The 18754-nt window shown below is 34.8% G+C and overlaps 1 protein-coding gene and 1 long non-coding RNA gene across 2 annotated transcripts; one reads left to right on the top strand and one right to left on the bottom strand.

Annotated features, from left to right (window-relative positions):
- Positions 1-32: 32 nt before the first annotated feature.
- LOC120201139 lies at positions 33-16648 on the bottom strand. Its single transcript, XR_005523627.1, has 3 exons — positions 16558-16648; positions 2739-2743; positions 33-209 (listed from the first exon to the last, which is right to left on the bottom strand). It is a non-coding gene; the product is annotated as an uncharacterized LOC120201139 (long non-coding RNA).
- LOC120201138 (F-box/kelch-repeat protein At3g06240-like) lies at positions 14970-16309 on the top strand. The gene is made up of 2 exons (XM_039201803.1): positions 14970-15774; positions 15846-16309. The coding sequence occupies exons 1-2, from the start codon at positions 15023-15025 to the stop codon at positions 15853-15855; spliced, it is 762 nt and encodes a 253-aa protein (XP_039057734.1). The 5' UTR covers positions 14970-15022; the 3' UTR covers positions 15856-16309.
- Positions 16649-18754: the final 2106 nt, after the last annotated feature.

Below are 18754 nucleotides of genomic sequence, written 5' to 3'. Positions count from 1 at the left end.
GATTCAAGTAATTTTACGAGTCAAGTGGGGGAGAAAATGATACTACACAGGATTGGTAAGTGCATTCACCTGTTTATTCCATTAGTGGTCTAATTTTTAGTTTATGTGGACCTGATATTTACCAAGATTTGTCTATATGAATCTCAAGTTCAAGCTTGCATTAGAGAGATGTTTATAAGCATAACTCTTTTATGTTAGTTTAATTGGATCTGCTCGTCCCTGCTTCTTGAAGAACATAAGTACCTTTTTATCAGTTTGCCTTTGTCTGCTTAAGTTGCAGTCCTTCTTTCCATACTCGCATGCATTGAAACATGCTAATATACTGAAAATCTGGCATGTTTTATTCTTTGAACTTTGAAGATCAATGTACTCCCCCTGTTTGTTCCGTGTAGTAAGGAGCTGTTGTCGTTGTGCTTTCATGTTAGTAGTAAACCAATAATTTATGTTTGTTTCCGAATGTCGATTCCTGCAATGTCATCTCCTCTTCATTATTTTAATGACTATTTTTTTTCTAAATTCTTGCAGGACGCTAAGGAACCATGCAGATACATGGTCCATTGAAGCATTCATCTGCATTGTCGTTACGCAGCAGAGCTTTCATATGGTCTTTCTTCTTCGTCCTGCACTGCCAGATTCGATGACTAATCATAAATATGCTGGTTCATATAAATTCACCATGAATGTTTTTGATACTTTTTTACTTTATTTTTCAGCTGGTTAATATTTATCTTAAACATGTATAATCGGAAATTTTTAAAATCTTTAATCAGTTCCCAAACTCATTTTCTTAAAATTTATCTTAAACTCCAAGCATCATCGAACATCCGCTGTTGCCAATGACAGTGAGCTCATTATATTTGTATGCTCCGATCCTGATAAGCTTTCGGCGTAAATGATACACAGAGAGCATGAAATCATTGAAGAAAATGGGAGCGGATGAGCTGTTGGTGACAGTACCCTAATAGTCCTACAAGTTTCAACTGGTCAACTTTGATTAAGGGAAAGACGAAGCTTGAAGGTGTCATTGTTGCGAAACTTGAAGGTGTCATTACCTTTAGCTGGTTGGGACTTTAATGCTGTGCTTTACTCTCCCGAAACAAAGCTTCCGAGGACTGGGGAGCTTGCTTCAAGAAGGGCATCCCGGCTAATACAAACATGAAGGCTATTCAGGTTTGAAACTTACTACAGAATTCACACATTTTTTTAATGGAAATTGAAGGCAAGCTTTTAATCTTAGTGAGTGGCAACGCGTCGTTTTAATTGCCAAATAAATGTCTTAATCACATTAAAAATAAAATGGAAATAAGTAAAACAGAGAAAGTAAGGGTCGATCCGCCGGAAATATTGCAATTTCCGATAAATTGGTCTTCCTTTTATGCTAGGCGTGAACTGCAAAGAAAGTAAATAAAAAGGGTGCTATTGTTGATTAGAGAACAATATGAAGTACAAATTAAAAGTAAATAAATTTGAAATAAATTCAATTTGTAAAAATTAGCCTCGGACTTCTATTTTTCTCAATTTCCAAACGATCATTGAATAGGATTTTACTCCAGTTAAATGCCGGTTTGTGTCCGCAAGGTTCAACCCTTGTAGCTCACTCGTCTCTTTCATAATTGATTTTCCCAAATCTATTTTAGAAATCCCAATCCTTGTTTGGATTAATCGCGACTATCATTGTCAATTCAAAACAATTTAAAAACGCTTGAAAAACCGACTCGAATTATGCTTTCTCTATGAAAGTCGAACTCGGTCCCAATCTTCCTTTAGCGTGCAATCGCTAAGTGTGCTCGAGGGAATTTGAATCAATTGATTCTATAATCCCAATGATAAACCATAACAACGTTCAAGCTAAAATATATTTTCGAAATGAAAACGTTTTGATTTAAAGAAAGACTATCCACCAATCTTGCTTTCAGAAAATTGAGAAATTTAGCCCAAGAGGGTATGAGGTGCTTTTCAATTCTCACGTTAGGAATTGAGTTATCGCTTCAGCCTTCGTCTATGAAAAACTTAGCTAAGCATGATAGAAATCATGCTCAACATTTTTCTATAAAAATAAAACTTGAAATATAAAAGAAAGATAAATTAAACATATAAAAACTTTTATAAAAACTAGAGAAAATAAAGAACAAGAATATCTTAGATACGAGAGATGTGTTCAAGCATACAGGGGTATTTATAGTTCTCAAGGTTGAATCCTAACAAATGCAACTAAAGACAAATTCCAAAATTGTTCAAATTAACTCCCAAAATAATGAAAATCCTGAAATTCAAGTCTGAATTGTGCTGAGTGTTGTGTCCACATAGAATTGTCAATTGGACCTTTCAGAAGATGTTGACTCGTCGCCACATCAACAATCATGCCCCAAATCATGTCCGCTAATCAAGCCATGATTCTGAAAAAAAAAGCTACAAAATTTTTTTAACTTAGTTTCCGGAATTCAATGTTCTGCATGAAAAATAAGAGAGAACACTCAACTTAGCAACATAAATCGACGAATCAAGGAGTAATTAATAATAAAATGATAAAAAAAATTAAGCACTCATCAGTAAGCAACCCGAGGGGATCTGTTATTATCACAAAGTAAAGAATTCTGAAGGAAATCCGGAGGTGGACCAAGGATAGACCGAGCATCAACTTGATCGAGGGATAACTTTGCAAGAGCATATGCTGCAGAGTTGGCTTCACAGTGAACGAGTTTATAATCAACAAGCCATGCCCGATCGTGGAGGGAAACAATTTCTCTCACAAGAGGTAAAGGGCTAGAGCGTGAGCTTGAAGAGGAGACCATGTTGTATACTTCAACGTTATCAATCTGGCACTGAACCTTCTCAAAACCTTGCGACCAAGCTAATTTGAGACCGTCATATAATCCCCAAAGCACAGCTTGAATGATAGTTACATATCCGAGGGGTTTCCAAAAACCACCTAGCCAGCTACCAAGAGAATCTATGAGGACACCACCTGCTGAACCTAGGGAGGAGGAAGTGGAAACAACACCATCCGAGTTGAGGGCAATCCAACCAGGGGTAAGGGCATGCCAGACACGATCATTTATAGACGAGTACGTGGAATTGTCATTGCTGGAGTTGGGTTCTCATAAAGTCAAGCCTAGTGAAGACTCAAACTAAACAAATTATTGTTTGAAAGATTAGTTTCGAAGAAGATATTACTGTTGCGCCTCTTCCAAATCTGCCAAGTTAGCGTTGAAAAAAACTTGTTCCATGGAACACTAGAGCCTCAGAGAAGATTGTTAGAGCGTAAGTTTACTAAAATCCATTCAGCAAGAGAGAGTTTAAAGAAGTCAATACACTGCTAAGGTTCGATTAAAGAAGACCACATCAGCTTAATATTCAGGAAATCCCTTAGGATATGAATAGACGTCTCATCCATTGAACTGTATATGGGGGCATGAGGCATCATCGAATATGTTGATTAACGTTGGAAAGGGGTTTATCGCGCAAATAAAGCCAAAGAAAGCACCGTATACGCTCAGGTACACCAATTTTCCAAGGAATAAGCCAGTCTTTGTTTTGGGGATCCAAAAAAATTTTGCATTAAAGCCTTGTAGGCACTTTTAGTAGAAAACAAACCTTTGCTTGAAGCTACCCAGGCACACCTGTCTTCTCCGGTCATGGGGAGGGGATAAGATCGAATGGAGATGACCCAGAGCATATGGTTGAAGGAGTTGACTTAAAAGGGACCAATTCCAATTGCCTTAAGGGAGGGATACGTCCCTAACAAGCAGATTTGGATCGAAAGGAGCATTGCCAAGCTTCCATTGAGAGATGGGACCAAGTCGAGGAATCCAGCAGTCGGACCAAAAAAGGATTCGAGCTCCATCACCAATAGTCCAAAAGATAAATGATCGAAAAGAAGTCCATATATTGGATAATGAGAACAAAAAAGTAGAGCAAATTGGGCGCTTGATAGAGAGGGGGCACTGCTTGTTGGTTCGATACTTTCTCCTGAGGATATATATCCAAAAGGCATCCCTATCATTGATAAGTGTTGGTTTTTGACAAATATCCCACATTGGTTTTGTATAAGGAGGAGGGGAAATTCTTTTATTATAAATAGAGCCCTCCTCCTCCTTAGTTTAGCATCCCACAAATATAAGCATTCTTCTATATTAAAGGCTATTTGTATTCTTTCTTTCTCTTTGTAATATTTCCTCTACTAGTGAAATATTATTTTAGTAGTGTTCGAGGAGGTAAGCATAATTTTGGCTTAACCTCGTTAAATTTTAGTGTTCTCTTTATGTCTATTTAATATCTATTATCGGGTATAGTTGTTGTTAATTATTGTCCTATTAAAATTACTTGTCTTGGTAGTTATGTCTAAGGAAAGTGGGTTTTAAGAGGGACCATTGTGACCCCTCCTATTTCCTGGGAATCTACCTTGGTGTGATTTTTAGTACAATCATTTTCACACTAGTCACCTAGATAATAGTTTCAAGGTGAATTTGTTATTATTGGTGGAAATTAACCCGAATTCCACAACAATTGGTATCAGAGCTCTTGGTTTATTTTAGTATGTTCTGTGGTTGCGGCTTAGGCTGATCTTCCACATCAGAAAAAAAATTCCTTGGGATAATTGGCATTCCGCATTGATAACTATTAAATAGAATTTGTAGCAGAAATGACAGACGCAACAAAAAATCCACATCGTCGTCAACAGCTGTGACAAATGTTAGATTTGCAGTGGAGATTTTTTATGGCACCGGTCATTTTTGCATGTGGTAAAGTGAGGTTCTAGATACCCTATTTCAGCAGGGTCTAGACATTGCTATTGAAGGAGAGAAACCAGATGATGTTGAGGAGAAAGAATGGAAGATGATAAATAGATTGGCATGTGGTACTATTCAATCGTGTCTTTCTAGAGAGCAGAAGTATGCATTTTCTAAGGAAACTTCTGCAAGTAAATTGTGGAAGGCACTGGAGGAGAAATTTTTGAAGAAAAGCGGTCAGAACAAGCTCTACATGAAAAAGAGATTGTTCCGCTTCAACTATGTACCAGGTACCACTATGAATGATCACATTACTAGCTTTAATCAGTTGGTGAATGATCTGATGAATATGGATGTGACTTTTGAAGACGAAGATCTAGCTCTGATGTTGATGGGATCACTTCCTGATGAGTTTGAGTATCTTGAAACTACTCTACTTCATGGGAAAGTTGATGTGTCTCTCAGTAAAGTAACTGATGCCTTGTATAGTTATGAATTGAGAAAGAAAGACAAACAAGAAAACACAAGTTTCGAAGCAGAAGCTCTTTTTGTTAGAGGCCGTTCGAAGAGTCAGAATAAAGGAAGGAGAGGGAGATCGAAGTCAAAGTCCAGATTGAGCAAAGATGAATGTGCCTTTTGTCGAGAAAAAGGGCACTGGAAGAAAGAATGTCCTAGGCTAAAGAACAAAGGCAAACCTGAAAGGGGAAAGGTTGTCTTAGAATCAAATGTGGTCGAGTATGATGATGTAGATTCAGATTTCGCATTCGCTGCTACGCCATCAACCAGTTGTTCCAGTTCATGGCTGTTAGATTCAGCTTGTAGCCACCGTATGACCCCCAATAGAGAATGGTTCTTTGATTTTAAAGAACTAAAAGGTAGAATTGTCTACACAACAAATAATTCCCCTCTTGACACATTTGGGATTGGTTCAATTCGCTTGAGGAATCAAGATGAATCAATCAGAACCTTAACAGGTGTCCATTATGTACCAGATTTAATGAGAAATTTCATCTCTGTGGGAACCTTAGAGTCAAAAGGTTTAGAAGTGAGGGCAAAAGATGGGATTATGAGGATTATCTCTGGTGCACTGGTGATAATGAAGGGAATCCGGAAAAGAAACAATGTGTATTACTTTCTGGGTAGTACAATTGTTGGGACAGCAGCAGTGGCAGCTTCTACTGATGAACAGGAGTCAGAAGCAACCAGGTTATGGCATATGCGCTTGGGGCATGTTGGTGAAAAATCCTTGAAATTGCTGATAGATCAAGGATTATTGAAGGGTGCTCGGGCTTGCAAATTAGCTTTTTGTGAGCATTGCATCAAAGGGAAGAAGACGAGGGTGAAATTTAGAACATCAATCCATGATACTAAAGGTATTTTGGATTATGTTCATTCAGATGTATGGGGGTCTTCCAAGACAACTTCATTGGGAGGAACACACTATTATGTCACCTTTGTTGATGATTTTTCTCGAAGAGTTTGGGTGTATACAATGAAGACAAAGGATGAGGTGCTAGGATTTTTCCTTAAATAGAAAAAGATAGTGGAGACTCAAACAAGCAGAAAAATCAAACGTCTCCGTACAGACAATGGTGGAGAGTACAAAAATGATCCATTTATGAAAGTCTGTGAAGAAGAAGGTATTGTCAGGCATTTCACTGTTAGAAGTACACCACAACAGAATGGGGTGGCAAAGTGTATGAACCGAACATTAGTGGAGAAGGTTCGGTGTATGTTGTCTAATGCTGGGTTAGGCAAAGAATTTTGGGCTGAGGCTTTGGTCTATGCTTGTCACCTTGTCAAGCGCTTACCATCGACTGCTATTGGTGGTAAAACACCATTAGAGAAATGGTTTGGAGTACCTGCTACAGATTATGATTCCTTACATGTATTTGGTTCCACTGCATACTACCATGTTAAGGAGTCAAAGCTGGATCCAAGAGCAAAGAAGGCGATCTTTATGGGGATCACCTCTGGTGTGAAAGGCTATCGTCTTTGGTGTCCAGAAACAAAGAAAATAATCTTTAGCAGGGATCTACCATGTTGAGAAAGGTGACTTCAGAAAAATTGGAGTAGACAGATGGAACTCCAAAACAGGTGGAGTTTGAAGGAAGCAGAATTGACCCAACCAGTAAAGAAACTGATGTTGACTCTCCTATGGTAGAAGAAGAGTCAGATGAAGAAGAGGTTCAGACCCTAGAACCTCCACAGCAACATGAATCAATTGCACTCAGAAAGGGAAAGAGGAACATTAGACAACCTGCTCGTTATGCTGATATGGTCTCTTTTGCATCACCAATTGCAATTGATGACGTTCCTGTCACTTTTAATGAAGCAGTACAAAGTTCAGAATATAAAAAATGGAGGATCGCCATGAATGAAGAAATGCAATCCCTTCAAAAGAATCAGACGTGGAAACTAGCTAGTCTTCCGAAGGAAAAGAAGGCAATTGGGTGCAAATGGGTATATGCAAAGAAAGATGGATTTATTGACAAGAATAACATCCGCTACAAAGCAAGATTGGCGGCTAAAGGCTACGCTCAAACGGAGGGAGTTTATTATAATGAAGTATTTTCTCCAGTTGTAAAACATTCCTCCATCAGAATTTTGTTGGCTTTGGTAGCATAGTTGGATTTGGAACTAGTTCAGATGGATGTAAAAACTGCATTTTTACATGGAGACTTGGATGAGAAAATCTACATGACTCAGCCAGATGGATTCAAAGTTGCTGAAAAAGAAGAGATGGTGTGCAAATTAGAAAAATCGCTATACGGATTGAAGCAATCTCCAAGGCAGTGGTACAAGCGATTTGACAAGTTTATGATAGGGCAGAAGTACACAAGAAGCAAATATGATCATTGTGTGTATTTACGCAAGCTACAAGACGGATCCTATATATATCTTCTTCTTTATGTTGATGATATGCTGATAGCTTCCAGGAGTCAGACAGAAATTGTGAAACTAAAGACTCAATTGAACAGGGAGTTTGAGATGAAGGATCTTGGTGAAGCAAAGAAGATTCTAGGCATGGAGATATCAAGGGATAAGAAATTGGGGAGGCTTTGTTTGTCTCAGAAAGAATATCTGAGAAAGGTACTAAAACGTTTTGGCATGAATGAGAAGTCAAAACCAGTTAGTACACCTCTTGCTCCTCATTTCAAGCTCGGTGCATCCATATCACCTAAGGATGATGCAGAACGGGAATACATGTCAAAGGTTCCGTATGCAAGTGCTGTTGGTAGCTTAATGTATGCAATGGTGTGTACGAGACCCGATATTTCACAGGCAATTGGGGTTGTGAGTAGGTATATGCATGATCCTGGAAAGGAGCATTGGGAAGCTGAGAAATGGATTCTGCGGTATATTCTGAACACCGTAGATGTTGGTTTGGTCTTTCAGCAGGACAAACAAGATGGTCAGTGTGTAGTTGGATATTGTGATTCAGACTATGCTGGTGATTTGAACAAGCGTCGATCAACTACTGGTTATGTGTTTACATTTACAAAAGCACCAGTCAGTTGGAAGTCCACCTTACAGTCAACAGTGGCTTTGTCTACTACAAAGGCAGAGTATATGACAGTTACAGAGGCTGTGAAGGAGGCAATTTGACTTCAAGGTGTTTGGTGAATTGGGAATGGAACAAAAGCATATCAAAGTGCACTGTGACAGTCAGAGTGCTATTCATTTAGCAAAGAACCAAGTTTACCATGCAAGGACGAAGCACATCGATGTTCGATATCACTTTGTACGAGAGATTCTAGAAGAAGGTGGAGTCATAATCCAGAAGATTCGGACCACTGAGAATCCTGCTGATATGTTGACAAAAGTGGTAACTGCGGTCAAGTTTAAACATTGTTTAGAATTGGTCAATATTGTTACAAATTGAAAGATGAATTTGCAGACACTACTGAAGATTGGATTTTTTGAGAGACGTGTGTGGAATTTGCCAAGGTGGAGATTTGTTGGTTTTTGGCAAATATCCCACATTGGTTTTGTATAAGGAGGAGGAGAAATTCTTTTGTTATAAATAGAGCCCTCCTCCTCCTTAGTTTAGCATCCCACAAATATAAGCCTTCTTCTATATTAAAGGCCATTTATATTCTTTCTTTCTCTTTGTAATATTTTATCTACTAGTGAAATATTATTTTAGTAGTGTTCGAGGAGGTAGGCATAATTTTGGCCTAACCTCGTTAAATTTTGGTGTTCTCTTTATGTCTATTTAATAGCTATTGTCGGGTATAGTTGTTGTTAATTATTGTCCTATTAAAATTACTTGTCTTGGTAGTTCTGTCTAAGGAAAGTGGGTTTTAAGAGGGACCATTGTGACCCCTCCTCTTTCCTGGGAATCTATCTTGGTGTGATTTTTAGTACAATCGTTTTCACACTAGTCACCTAGATAATAGTTTCAAGGTGAATTTGTTATTATTTGTGGAAATTAACCCGAATTCCACAATAAGGGCAAAACAAATTTTCAACATTGTGACTATGCATGACATGAAAACCAAGGCCACCATAAGACCGAGGTTGAGAGACGCTGCTCCAGCTAACAAGAGGAACACCATTAGGACAACAAATTTCCTAATCAAGCGATCAATGTCATCACAGACCTTAATCGGGAAAAGGCTATATTGCATAAAGAATGTTGGAGTTGCAGCAAGAACAAACTTAGCAAGGGTTACTCTCCCGGTAAAAGAAAGAGTAGAAGAAGACCAGTTACCATGCTTCTTTTCCAATCTAGCCATTAAATATTGGAATAAATTGCAGGTAACCCACCTATGGATGACTGGAACGCCGAGGTAAGACCCAAGGTCACTGACTTGAGTAAATCCGAGAATATTACAAATGGATGAGGCAATCTCAGGGGAAGTGTTCGGAGAGAAGAAGACATCCGATTTTGTCGTATTAACGTTGTGCCCCGAATAGAGACCAAAGGCTTTGAGGATGTCTTGAATGACCCTAGCATGTTTAGAGGTAGCTTTACTGTAGAGAATTAAGTCATCAGCGAAGAATAAGTACGAGAGACCAGGACAATTTCCTGAAAGGAGCAAAGGAGCCCAGGTACCATCCTATATTGAATTGTGAATTAGGTGGTCTAGCCTTTCCATCGTAAGGACGAAGAGATAAGGGGATATCAGATCGCCTTGTCTGATGCCTCTAGACGACGAAAAGGACTGTCCAAGACCTCCGTTAAATTGCTGAATTTACACATTTGGTATGCTTATATGCTAATCAGCCTTTTCTTATAACTGCTATTCGAGAGATTCTACCACAAATAAGAACCGGAGATGTCATCAAATCCGCCAAGCTCGTCGAAGGTCGATGTCACCTCTTATTACCAAATGAGAGCTAATGAACTTCTTCAAAAAGGGTCATCTCCATAAATTTGAAATTAGTGTATGAGACACAGAATTTAAATTGCAGGTTATTCTATAAGCTGTAATGATCATTTTTGGAGGAGTTCTTGCTGCAGTTTTTCATTGAAGGTACTAAAATTTTGTTGTAAATTATTAAACCACTTTCAGTTTTTAAATCAATTCATTGAAGCTTTATTAACAAGCATTCGTTCGTAATTACTTGCATCCATTACTTCTTTACTCTCATCCACCTGTATCAATGGAATTTATGTCTGTAAACGAATCGAACGAACACGAACGGGGGTATGTTCATAATCGTAACAAATGAATGAACACGAACATAAATGATTTTTTTTTCTTGTTCGTGTTCATTCGTTAAGGAATGTAGTTTGTTCATGTTCATTCATGTTTATTCATTTAAATGATAAACAAACACAAATAAACGAATATAAGCGAACAAATATAAACGAACACAAGAAACGAACATAAACGAACACAATTAACGAACGTAAATGAACAAAACAAACAAACATAAATGAACATAAACCACACCAATAATAATCACATAAAATTCATTAGTATAAGTTGCAACTTCATAGTTAATTTGTTTGAGTAAAGATAAAAACATGCATAAATAGTAATCAAACTACACGAAAATAATAAAGTTAAAGTCTTATAGTATTCAACAAAACGATCTTCTTAAAATCTAAATGTCTTTAACAATCTTCAACTTGCAATCATCAACAATCGTCAATTCACCATTCATCCCGATCAGAACCAAATGAAATTATATTAAATTAAATAAGTTATAACAAAAGAAAAATATTAAACAAATACCAAATAGCGTGAGGCGTGAGCGATAAGATTGAGATTTGAAAATAGATTGTTTCTTCTTTCCTAACAATTTTAGCATTATATTTTATTTAATTGTTTTGGGTTTTTTATTTGTATTTAAAATTAATTGAATTTTAAAATATTAATGGATATCAAATTAAAATTTAGTGGGCCTTAATATTTTAAACGGATCTAGAGAGATTAGGCTAAACATAAATGAACGAACATAAACGAACGAAATTAAACGAGCGTAAATAAACAAATGAACCCTCTGTTCGTGTTTGTTCATTTAATTAAACGAGCAGAAATTATTGTTCATATTAATTCTTTTAATAAATAAATGAACATAAACAAATTTTATACTAAACAGTTCACAAACGATTCGCTAAACGTTTGGTTCGTTTGTAGGACTAATGGAATTACAATGCATCCTCTCACAAATACAACATGAATGGACTTATAATGTCAAAAACATTTCTCTAATATTTTATTAAATAATTTTTTTTTAGTTTCTATTTTTTTTTGGATGTCTTCACCTTTAACGTTCTACAAAATGATATGTTTGAATTGGGTAAACTATTATTTAGCTCTTTTACTTTTAACACTAATTTTTCAAATTTTTTAATCAGACCACTTAACTATGTAATTGTTGTCAGTTAAGACACCTACAGTTAACAGTTATGGAAGTGATGATGTGGTTGTTAAAAATTTTGTTATAATTATAGTTGTAGTCCTTGTTGTTTAGATATTATATCAATTTGGTCATAATTGTATTTATTTCAATAAATATAATCTTCTAATCAGATTGTGATATGTGTCAATCTTTGATTGGAGTCATATTTATTTTAATTCATTGTAATTTATTTTGCTTCAAATATGGGGTGACATGTGTCACCGTAAAATTGTAAAAAATATACATGAATATACGTAAAAAATAAATATACATGGATATACGTAAAAAATAAATATACATGGATATACGTAAAAAATAAATATACATGGATATACGTAAAAAAATAAATATACATGAATATACCTAAAAAAATAAATATACATGGATATACGTAAAAAATAAATATACATGGATATACGTAAAAAATAAATATACATGGATATAAGTAAAAAATAAATATACATGGATATACGTAAAGAAATAAATATACATGGATATACGTAAAAAAATAAATATACATGGATATATGTAAAGAAATAAATATACATGGATATACGTAAAAAAGTAAATATACATGGATATACGTAGGTGGAGAATCAAACCTGACCTGTTAAGAAACTAAACAATGCACCTAACTACTAACCCAACGGTATCGGTTTGTTTATAATCATCAACATGTGATATGTATTTAATCTAATATTGTTTAAAACTTAAATTCTAGTATTATTTAGTTTTTTTCTTTATCTTTGTAATCGACAGTAGTATCAGTTTTGTGTTGATCGTCGATCGTCGATCGTCGGTATTCATTTTTTTCTTTATTTTATTATATTATATCTTTATTTTTTTTATTTTTAACAATTCTACCATTATAACACGTCTTCTTCTACCATTCTATGTCTTTATGAGACATTTTTGATTGTTTAAAACTATTTTCATTTATCATTTTTTATCAATGTTAGATTTGACACCGCCACGACTAATCAGGTTGACAATTTATTTGTTATCATGCGGATATTCTCTGCTTTGGACTCTCAGATTTGATTTGGATACACAATATGCGTTCGTAGATATTATTTTCACTGGCTCAATTCTGATTTGTGATTTGTTGTGGACTTTAAATAGTTTTATTATGTTTTGTGGTCCGTTTACCGATGCGGTTAGATTTGTTTGTATCTCTTTTTTTTCCATTTTTATTTGGTTAATTTTTTAACTTTTTCCTCGTATGATCATTGTGATCTTAAGTGATCAGTTTTCTCTTGTTTAAGAAAATATATCTATTATGTGTTTATTTACGATTATGGTTGTAAACCTTCGTTGTAATTTGAATATTTTCTATTTTTAATAAAATTAGCTATTTTTATAAAAATAAATAAATAAATTGAACTTTCAAATATATATATATATATATTCTTATCGTTAAATTAAAAATATACTCTATTTTTTCTTAACTTAAAATTTTTATTTTATTATTATCTGTTCTTTGGTTTAATTAAACCTCATTGTCAATGAAATATATATTAATTTATTATAATTTAATATAAATTAAGTAATGAATGTATATATTTTATTAAAAATTATTAATAAATATATTTTAAATATTTTAATAATTAATTTTCAAAATTAATAATTTTTCATTATTATAAGAATAAAATATATATATTTAAGTTAAGACAAGGACACAATATATTCTTTTAATTTAATATAATAATATAATATATTGTAGTTAAGATAAAAATAACATATATTTTTAAATTAAGATAAGAAAAATATATATTAAAATTAACATACGATTAAAATATATGTAATAAGTTAAGATAAAATAAAATATAATTTTAAAGTTAAGATAAATAAAATATTATGAATTTAAATTAAGTTTTAAATATTAATATACAAACTTTATATAATATGTTGTTGATTATGACCAATCCAGTGTAGTTGGCTCAGTGGTTTGGTAATTGCTAGGCAACCAAGTAAAAAAATTAACTGACTTTATTCCCATATGTAATGGGATAAGGGGAGGTAGGGTAGTAGGCTGCCCCCAACGCTAGGTTGAGAGCAACTTCCGTGGAAGACTTCCGGCAATTATGAATTGCCCACCGTGGGACTCGATCCCACGACCATAAGGAATAATATGATTGGAGGAAAATAAATTTATTATAATAAATTATAATAAATATTACTCTCTAATCAAAGATTGACACATGTTACAATTTGATTTAAAGATTAATTTTTTTTGAATTAAATTAAAATAAGACTAGATTGATAGAATAACTAGGTAACAACGACTAAATCTATAATTATATTAAAATTTTTAACTGCCATGTCTACACTTCCATTAATTGTTAACGACATGTGGCTTGATCGACAACAATTAAATAGTTAGATAGTCTGATTAACAAAATTAAAAGATTGGTGGTAAAAATAAAATGGTTAAATACTTAAGTGGTTAATGGTATAATTTATCCGTTCGAATGAAGTCTATTAATTGACTAATGGTAAAAAAGGACTAAAATGATTAAATGAGTAAAATTTTGGGGCATAAAAGTCTTTTTCCCTAAACAGTATGATAAGAAAATTTAATAAAAATTGACTGATCCTGGATTCGAACCGTTATGTTTACGACCATGTATATTCAATCATGACAATTAAGGATGGTGATGGTTTGAGACATTCTTCGTCAACCAGACACAATTTAAAAAGTACACCCATTTCTCAAAATACGACACGACTCGAAAAGTATATTTTTTCTATTCTATCTAATCCAACTCGATTTGAAAAGATTTTTTTTTTCTTCATTCAAATCTAGTTCAATCAAAATTTTAGGATAGAGTACACAAATGGTCTTTCGATTATACAACGTTGTTTTGTTAAGTCCGTCGACTATTAAAAGTTCTAAAATTATCCTATGAGTTTAGGGTGTTCTTTGTCGAATCTCTCGTCTATTAAAAGTTACAAAACAATCACTCGAATATTTATATATTCTAAACTTGTCATTTTCCATTAAAAAAAATTGACAATCGTTTGAGGTGGACGTTAACATACTGCATGAGATATGATAATCGTTCCAGATCTTGTGATAAGATTTTATTATATCTCAATCAGTAGGTTAATGCCCAACTCATATTGTCGTTATTTTTTTAAGGAAAAAAGACAAGTTTAGAACATATAAATAGTCAAACGACCATTTTGTATAAATTTTAATAGTCGAAGGATTCAGTCTAGCAATTCCTTATAGTTAAAGGCTTAGTTATAATTTTTAATAGTTGCTGGACTCCATAAAGTAATATAATATAGTCGAGGATCATTTATGTATTTTACCCAAAATATTAGGGTTGTTAATAAATAAGACAATTCTTTCTCTGCTCTGTCTTAGGCCACTCTGCCCTTTACCTTTTCAAAGGAATCATATTTGACCTAAGCAGATAGTAAAGATGTCTGATTATATGCACGAAGAATTGATTCTTGAAATCCTCAAAACACTCCCGGTGAAGTCCGTGGTGAAATGCAGGTCAGTTTGCAAGAAATGGAACACTCTCATTTGCCACCCATCTTTCGTTTCGGTTCATTTACAGGCTTCACTTTCGAGACCGCCCGACAACACTCCTTTCCTCCTCCTCACGAGCGAGAAAAAGGGCTGCGAAAAGTACTATTTGCACTACGACAATGATGGGTTTGATGAGTTCAAGCAGCTTCAAATCCCTCTCTTTGGTTACGTTTCTGAAGCTCCGGTGGTTGGTTGTTGCAATGGGTTGATTTGTCTTCAGTTGTTTTCAAGGTCTGATTGTTCGTATATATATTACTTTCTTTGGAACCCTTCTATTCAAAAGTACATTTCTTTGCCACGTCTGAGAATCGATAAAGATGCTGAATATTTATGTGTCGGGTTTGGGTTTGATTCGAGAACCAATGATTACAAGCTACTTTTAGCAGGGGCTGGAAGTGATAATTGTTGGATGAAGCCTTATTTGTTTTCACTTAATCATAAACGTTGGAAAAGGGTTACTGCTGTTTATCCTGATTATGGTTTTGGTCCTGAGACATTATTGCCTTTTGTTAATGGAGCTGTTCATTGGTTGGGACATCAGAATAGAAATGATGATAAAGCCAGAAATGAGATTTTGGGGTTTGATTTGAGTGCCGAGGTGTTTTTCGAGATGAGTTTGCCTGAGAGCTTGATTGGTTTGTATCCTGCACAGTTATCATGTATGCAATGCGGAGAATCTTCTATTGCTGTCCTTGCTATAAGTTGGGAAGGTGGTCGTGAGTTGCATCAATTGTGAGTCATGAAGGAGTATGGTGTAGCTGAATCATGGACCAAGGTGTTGGCAATACGTCAGGTTGATCGCTATGCATTTATTCCTTGGGCATCTGGGTTTAGAAAGAATGGGGATGTTCTGTTGCGACTGGGTTATGGAAATTTGGCTTCACTTGATTTGAATTGCCGAAAAATGGAGCTTCGTGGAGTTAAGATTTCGGAACAATTTATATCCGCAGCTGGTAGTTATGTTGAGAGTTTAGTGTTGCTGGACAAAGTCGATGCCCGTAGTGATAGTGATGTAGATAAGGATATAGATTCAAGAGATTATGATGATGTGTATAGTGATAGTGATTCTGTTGAATTCAGTCGGAGAGAGAGTGATAGGATTCAAGTGATTCTGACGAACCAAGTGGGAGAGAAAGTGATACGAGAGAGCGATTGGATACAAATGATTATGATGAACCGAGTGCAGAGTAAGTGATTCGACGTATTCATTATCTGTCTAAGTTTTAGTTTGTGTGGACTTGATATTTACCAAGATTTGTCTATACGAAACTCAAATTTAAGCTTGCATAAGAGATAGGTTTGTAAGCATAACCCTCCCTATGTTAGTTTAATTGAAGTAATACTTTGATATAAATTATAAATGTTGATTGTTGCTGTAAATGAATGACATGATCTCGCATTTGAGAAATTGTAAGAGTCCACTATGATATATGTGTGTAAAGTAGGAACTCAAACCCATACTTGTGAGCCATTTGTGGAACAAAATTGTGAATCCTGTTGAGCAGGTTAGGCATTGAAACATGCAAATATACCGAAAAGTTGACATGTCTATTCTTTGACCTTTGAAGATCAATATACTCCCCTTGTTTGTTCCGTGTAGTTAGGAGCCGTTTTCGTTATGTTTTCATGTTAGTAGTAAACCGATAATTTATGTTTGTTACCAAATGTCGATTCCTGCAATGCTATCTTGTGTTCATTATTTTCGTGTTGGTAGTAAACACTTTCTCTTTCTGAATTCTTGCAGGACGCTAAGGAACCATGCAGATACATGGGCCATTGAAGCATTCATCTGCCTTCTCATTACGCAGCAGAGCTTCCAAATGGTCTTTCTTCTGTGTCCTGCACTGCATTTTGTTTTCTGGTTGAACCGAGTCACTCTTGGGCAGTTTTCGTATTGACATACATTTGAAATGCGCAAACGGCCTTTGCTAATCTCGAACGGTCTCTCTTTAAAGCAATTTTAGCATACAAGTTAAAGAGGAAATCTATTATTTTGTTGGTTTGGGTTTCCCCCCCTTTCTTTAGACTTTAGGGATTGTTGATGTTACTACCTTATAAAGGTGATAGCGTGAATGATTGAGCTCAGTTATGTTTTAATTAATTAAATGGAAGTGAAGTTAATACAGTACTCTTGGTTACAGGGAAGGACATAGAAATTTATAATTTATATGCAGGCAGGGCTTGAAAAACAAAGGTTCGATGTCTAATCATAAGATATTGGTTCATGTAAATGCACCATGACTGTGCTTTGTGCTGGTTAATCTTTATCTTAAACACGTAGAATCAGAGGTTTTTAAAATTTATTTAAACTCCAAACACCATCGAATTTCTACTGTTGCCAATGACAGCGAGTTCTTTATATTTGTATGCTCCGACCCCGATAAGTCGTCGTCGTAAACTATACTAAACTTGTGGTTTATTTTTATTATATTATTTGCACAATTTTTATGGTGAAATTGTTTCTTTAAAATTAGTTGGAGTGGAAATAATACTAAATTACCTTTAATTATTTCTTTGTGATCTTTTTCACTCCAAAATGGCCAAGATGAATGGTTAGAGATGGTGCAATTTAGTGCTCAGTTGGTATCTTGTGTTCTTTTATCAATAAAAAAATATTTAATTATAGATTGCATTAATTATTTTCATTATATATATATAATTTGCACAATTTTCCAGATTAATTAAGTTTAAAGGTTAAGGATTCATTTATTTAAGAATTGAATCAATATATCTATTTGCATTTTATTAAAAAAAATTAGCTGTCTTTGAGAAACTTTGAACACTGCGTACAATAATTCCAAGCGCCATATATAAAATAGCTTCAAAATTATATCTAGCTGATATATATATATATATATATATATATAGGACCAAGAAATTTTCATGGTCATTGCCATCAATTCGTATGTACAAGAAAGGGTTTCAAAGATTTAGACAGTAAGAAACCAGAAATGGTAATGAGACTGTAAGGAAGCACTCTATTATATCAAGGATTCATGAACTCTATTTTAATTTGTACATGAAAAATATGATCACTGAGTAAGTCTCTGCATCTTGTTTTGGTCACCGAGTGATTCGATGAGAAGTGGGGGTGTGTATTGGGCGGTGCCTTGGTGCTCCTCCGAATCCTGGCAAAACGAAAGAATTATGGTGTCGATCGACATCTCCACCACGGCAAAGAAGAGAGTTGCTGCCACGTAACCAAGGGCCCAACATATCTGCAACAACACAATGTAAACACAGGTTACCGATTGTTATACCGGAATATGTCCGGCACAGGCATGTATCTGCATTCAGACATGAATTCAACATGAGTGTCGGATAGAAGTGCTTCGAGAAAAATGAAGAATTGAAGTAACACAAGTTATCAGCGTTATTTGAGGAAACTAGAAGCAGCAAAGAGTGATTTCTCATCATCGGAAATCAGAGCTTCACATGTTTGCTTGCTCATGGTGCATGGCATTTATAAATTTCAACCCCTCGCATGATTTTGTTACAAAGAAAAAGAAAATTACAAAGTAACGTAAAGTAACGTTAAATTTTTGAATGAAATACTAAAATGAAACAAAAATTAAACTCTCAATTGGTAATTTGTTTTCTTCTTCCTAGAAGTTTATAA

Source organism: Hibiscus syriacus, unplaced genomic scaffold (assembly GCF_006381635.1).
Source record: "Hibiscus syriacus cultivar Baekdansim isolate YM2019G1 unplaced genomic scaffold, ASM638163v2 tig00006992_pilon, whole genome shotgun sequence".
In the NCBI taxonomy this organism is placed as follows: domain Eukaryota; kingdom Viridiplantae; phylum Streptophyta; class Magnoliopsida; order Malvales; family Malvaceae; genus Hibiscus; species Hibiscus syriacus.
The sequence above is the reverse complement of the archived record's forward strand: the minus strand, read 5'-3'. Positions and strand labels throughout refer to the sequence as shown.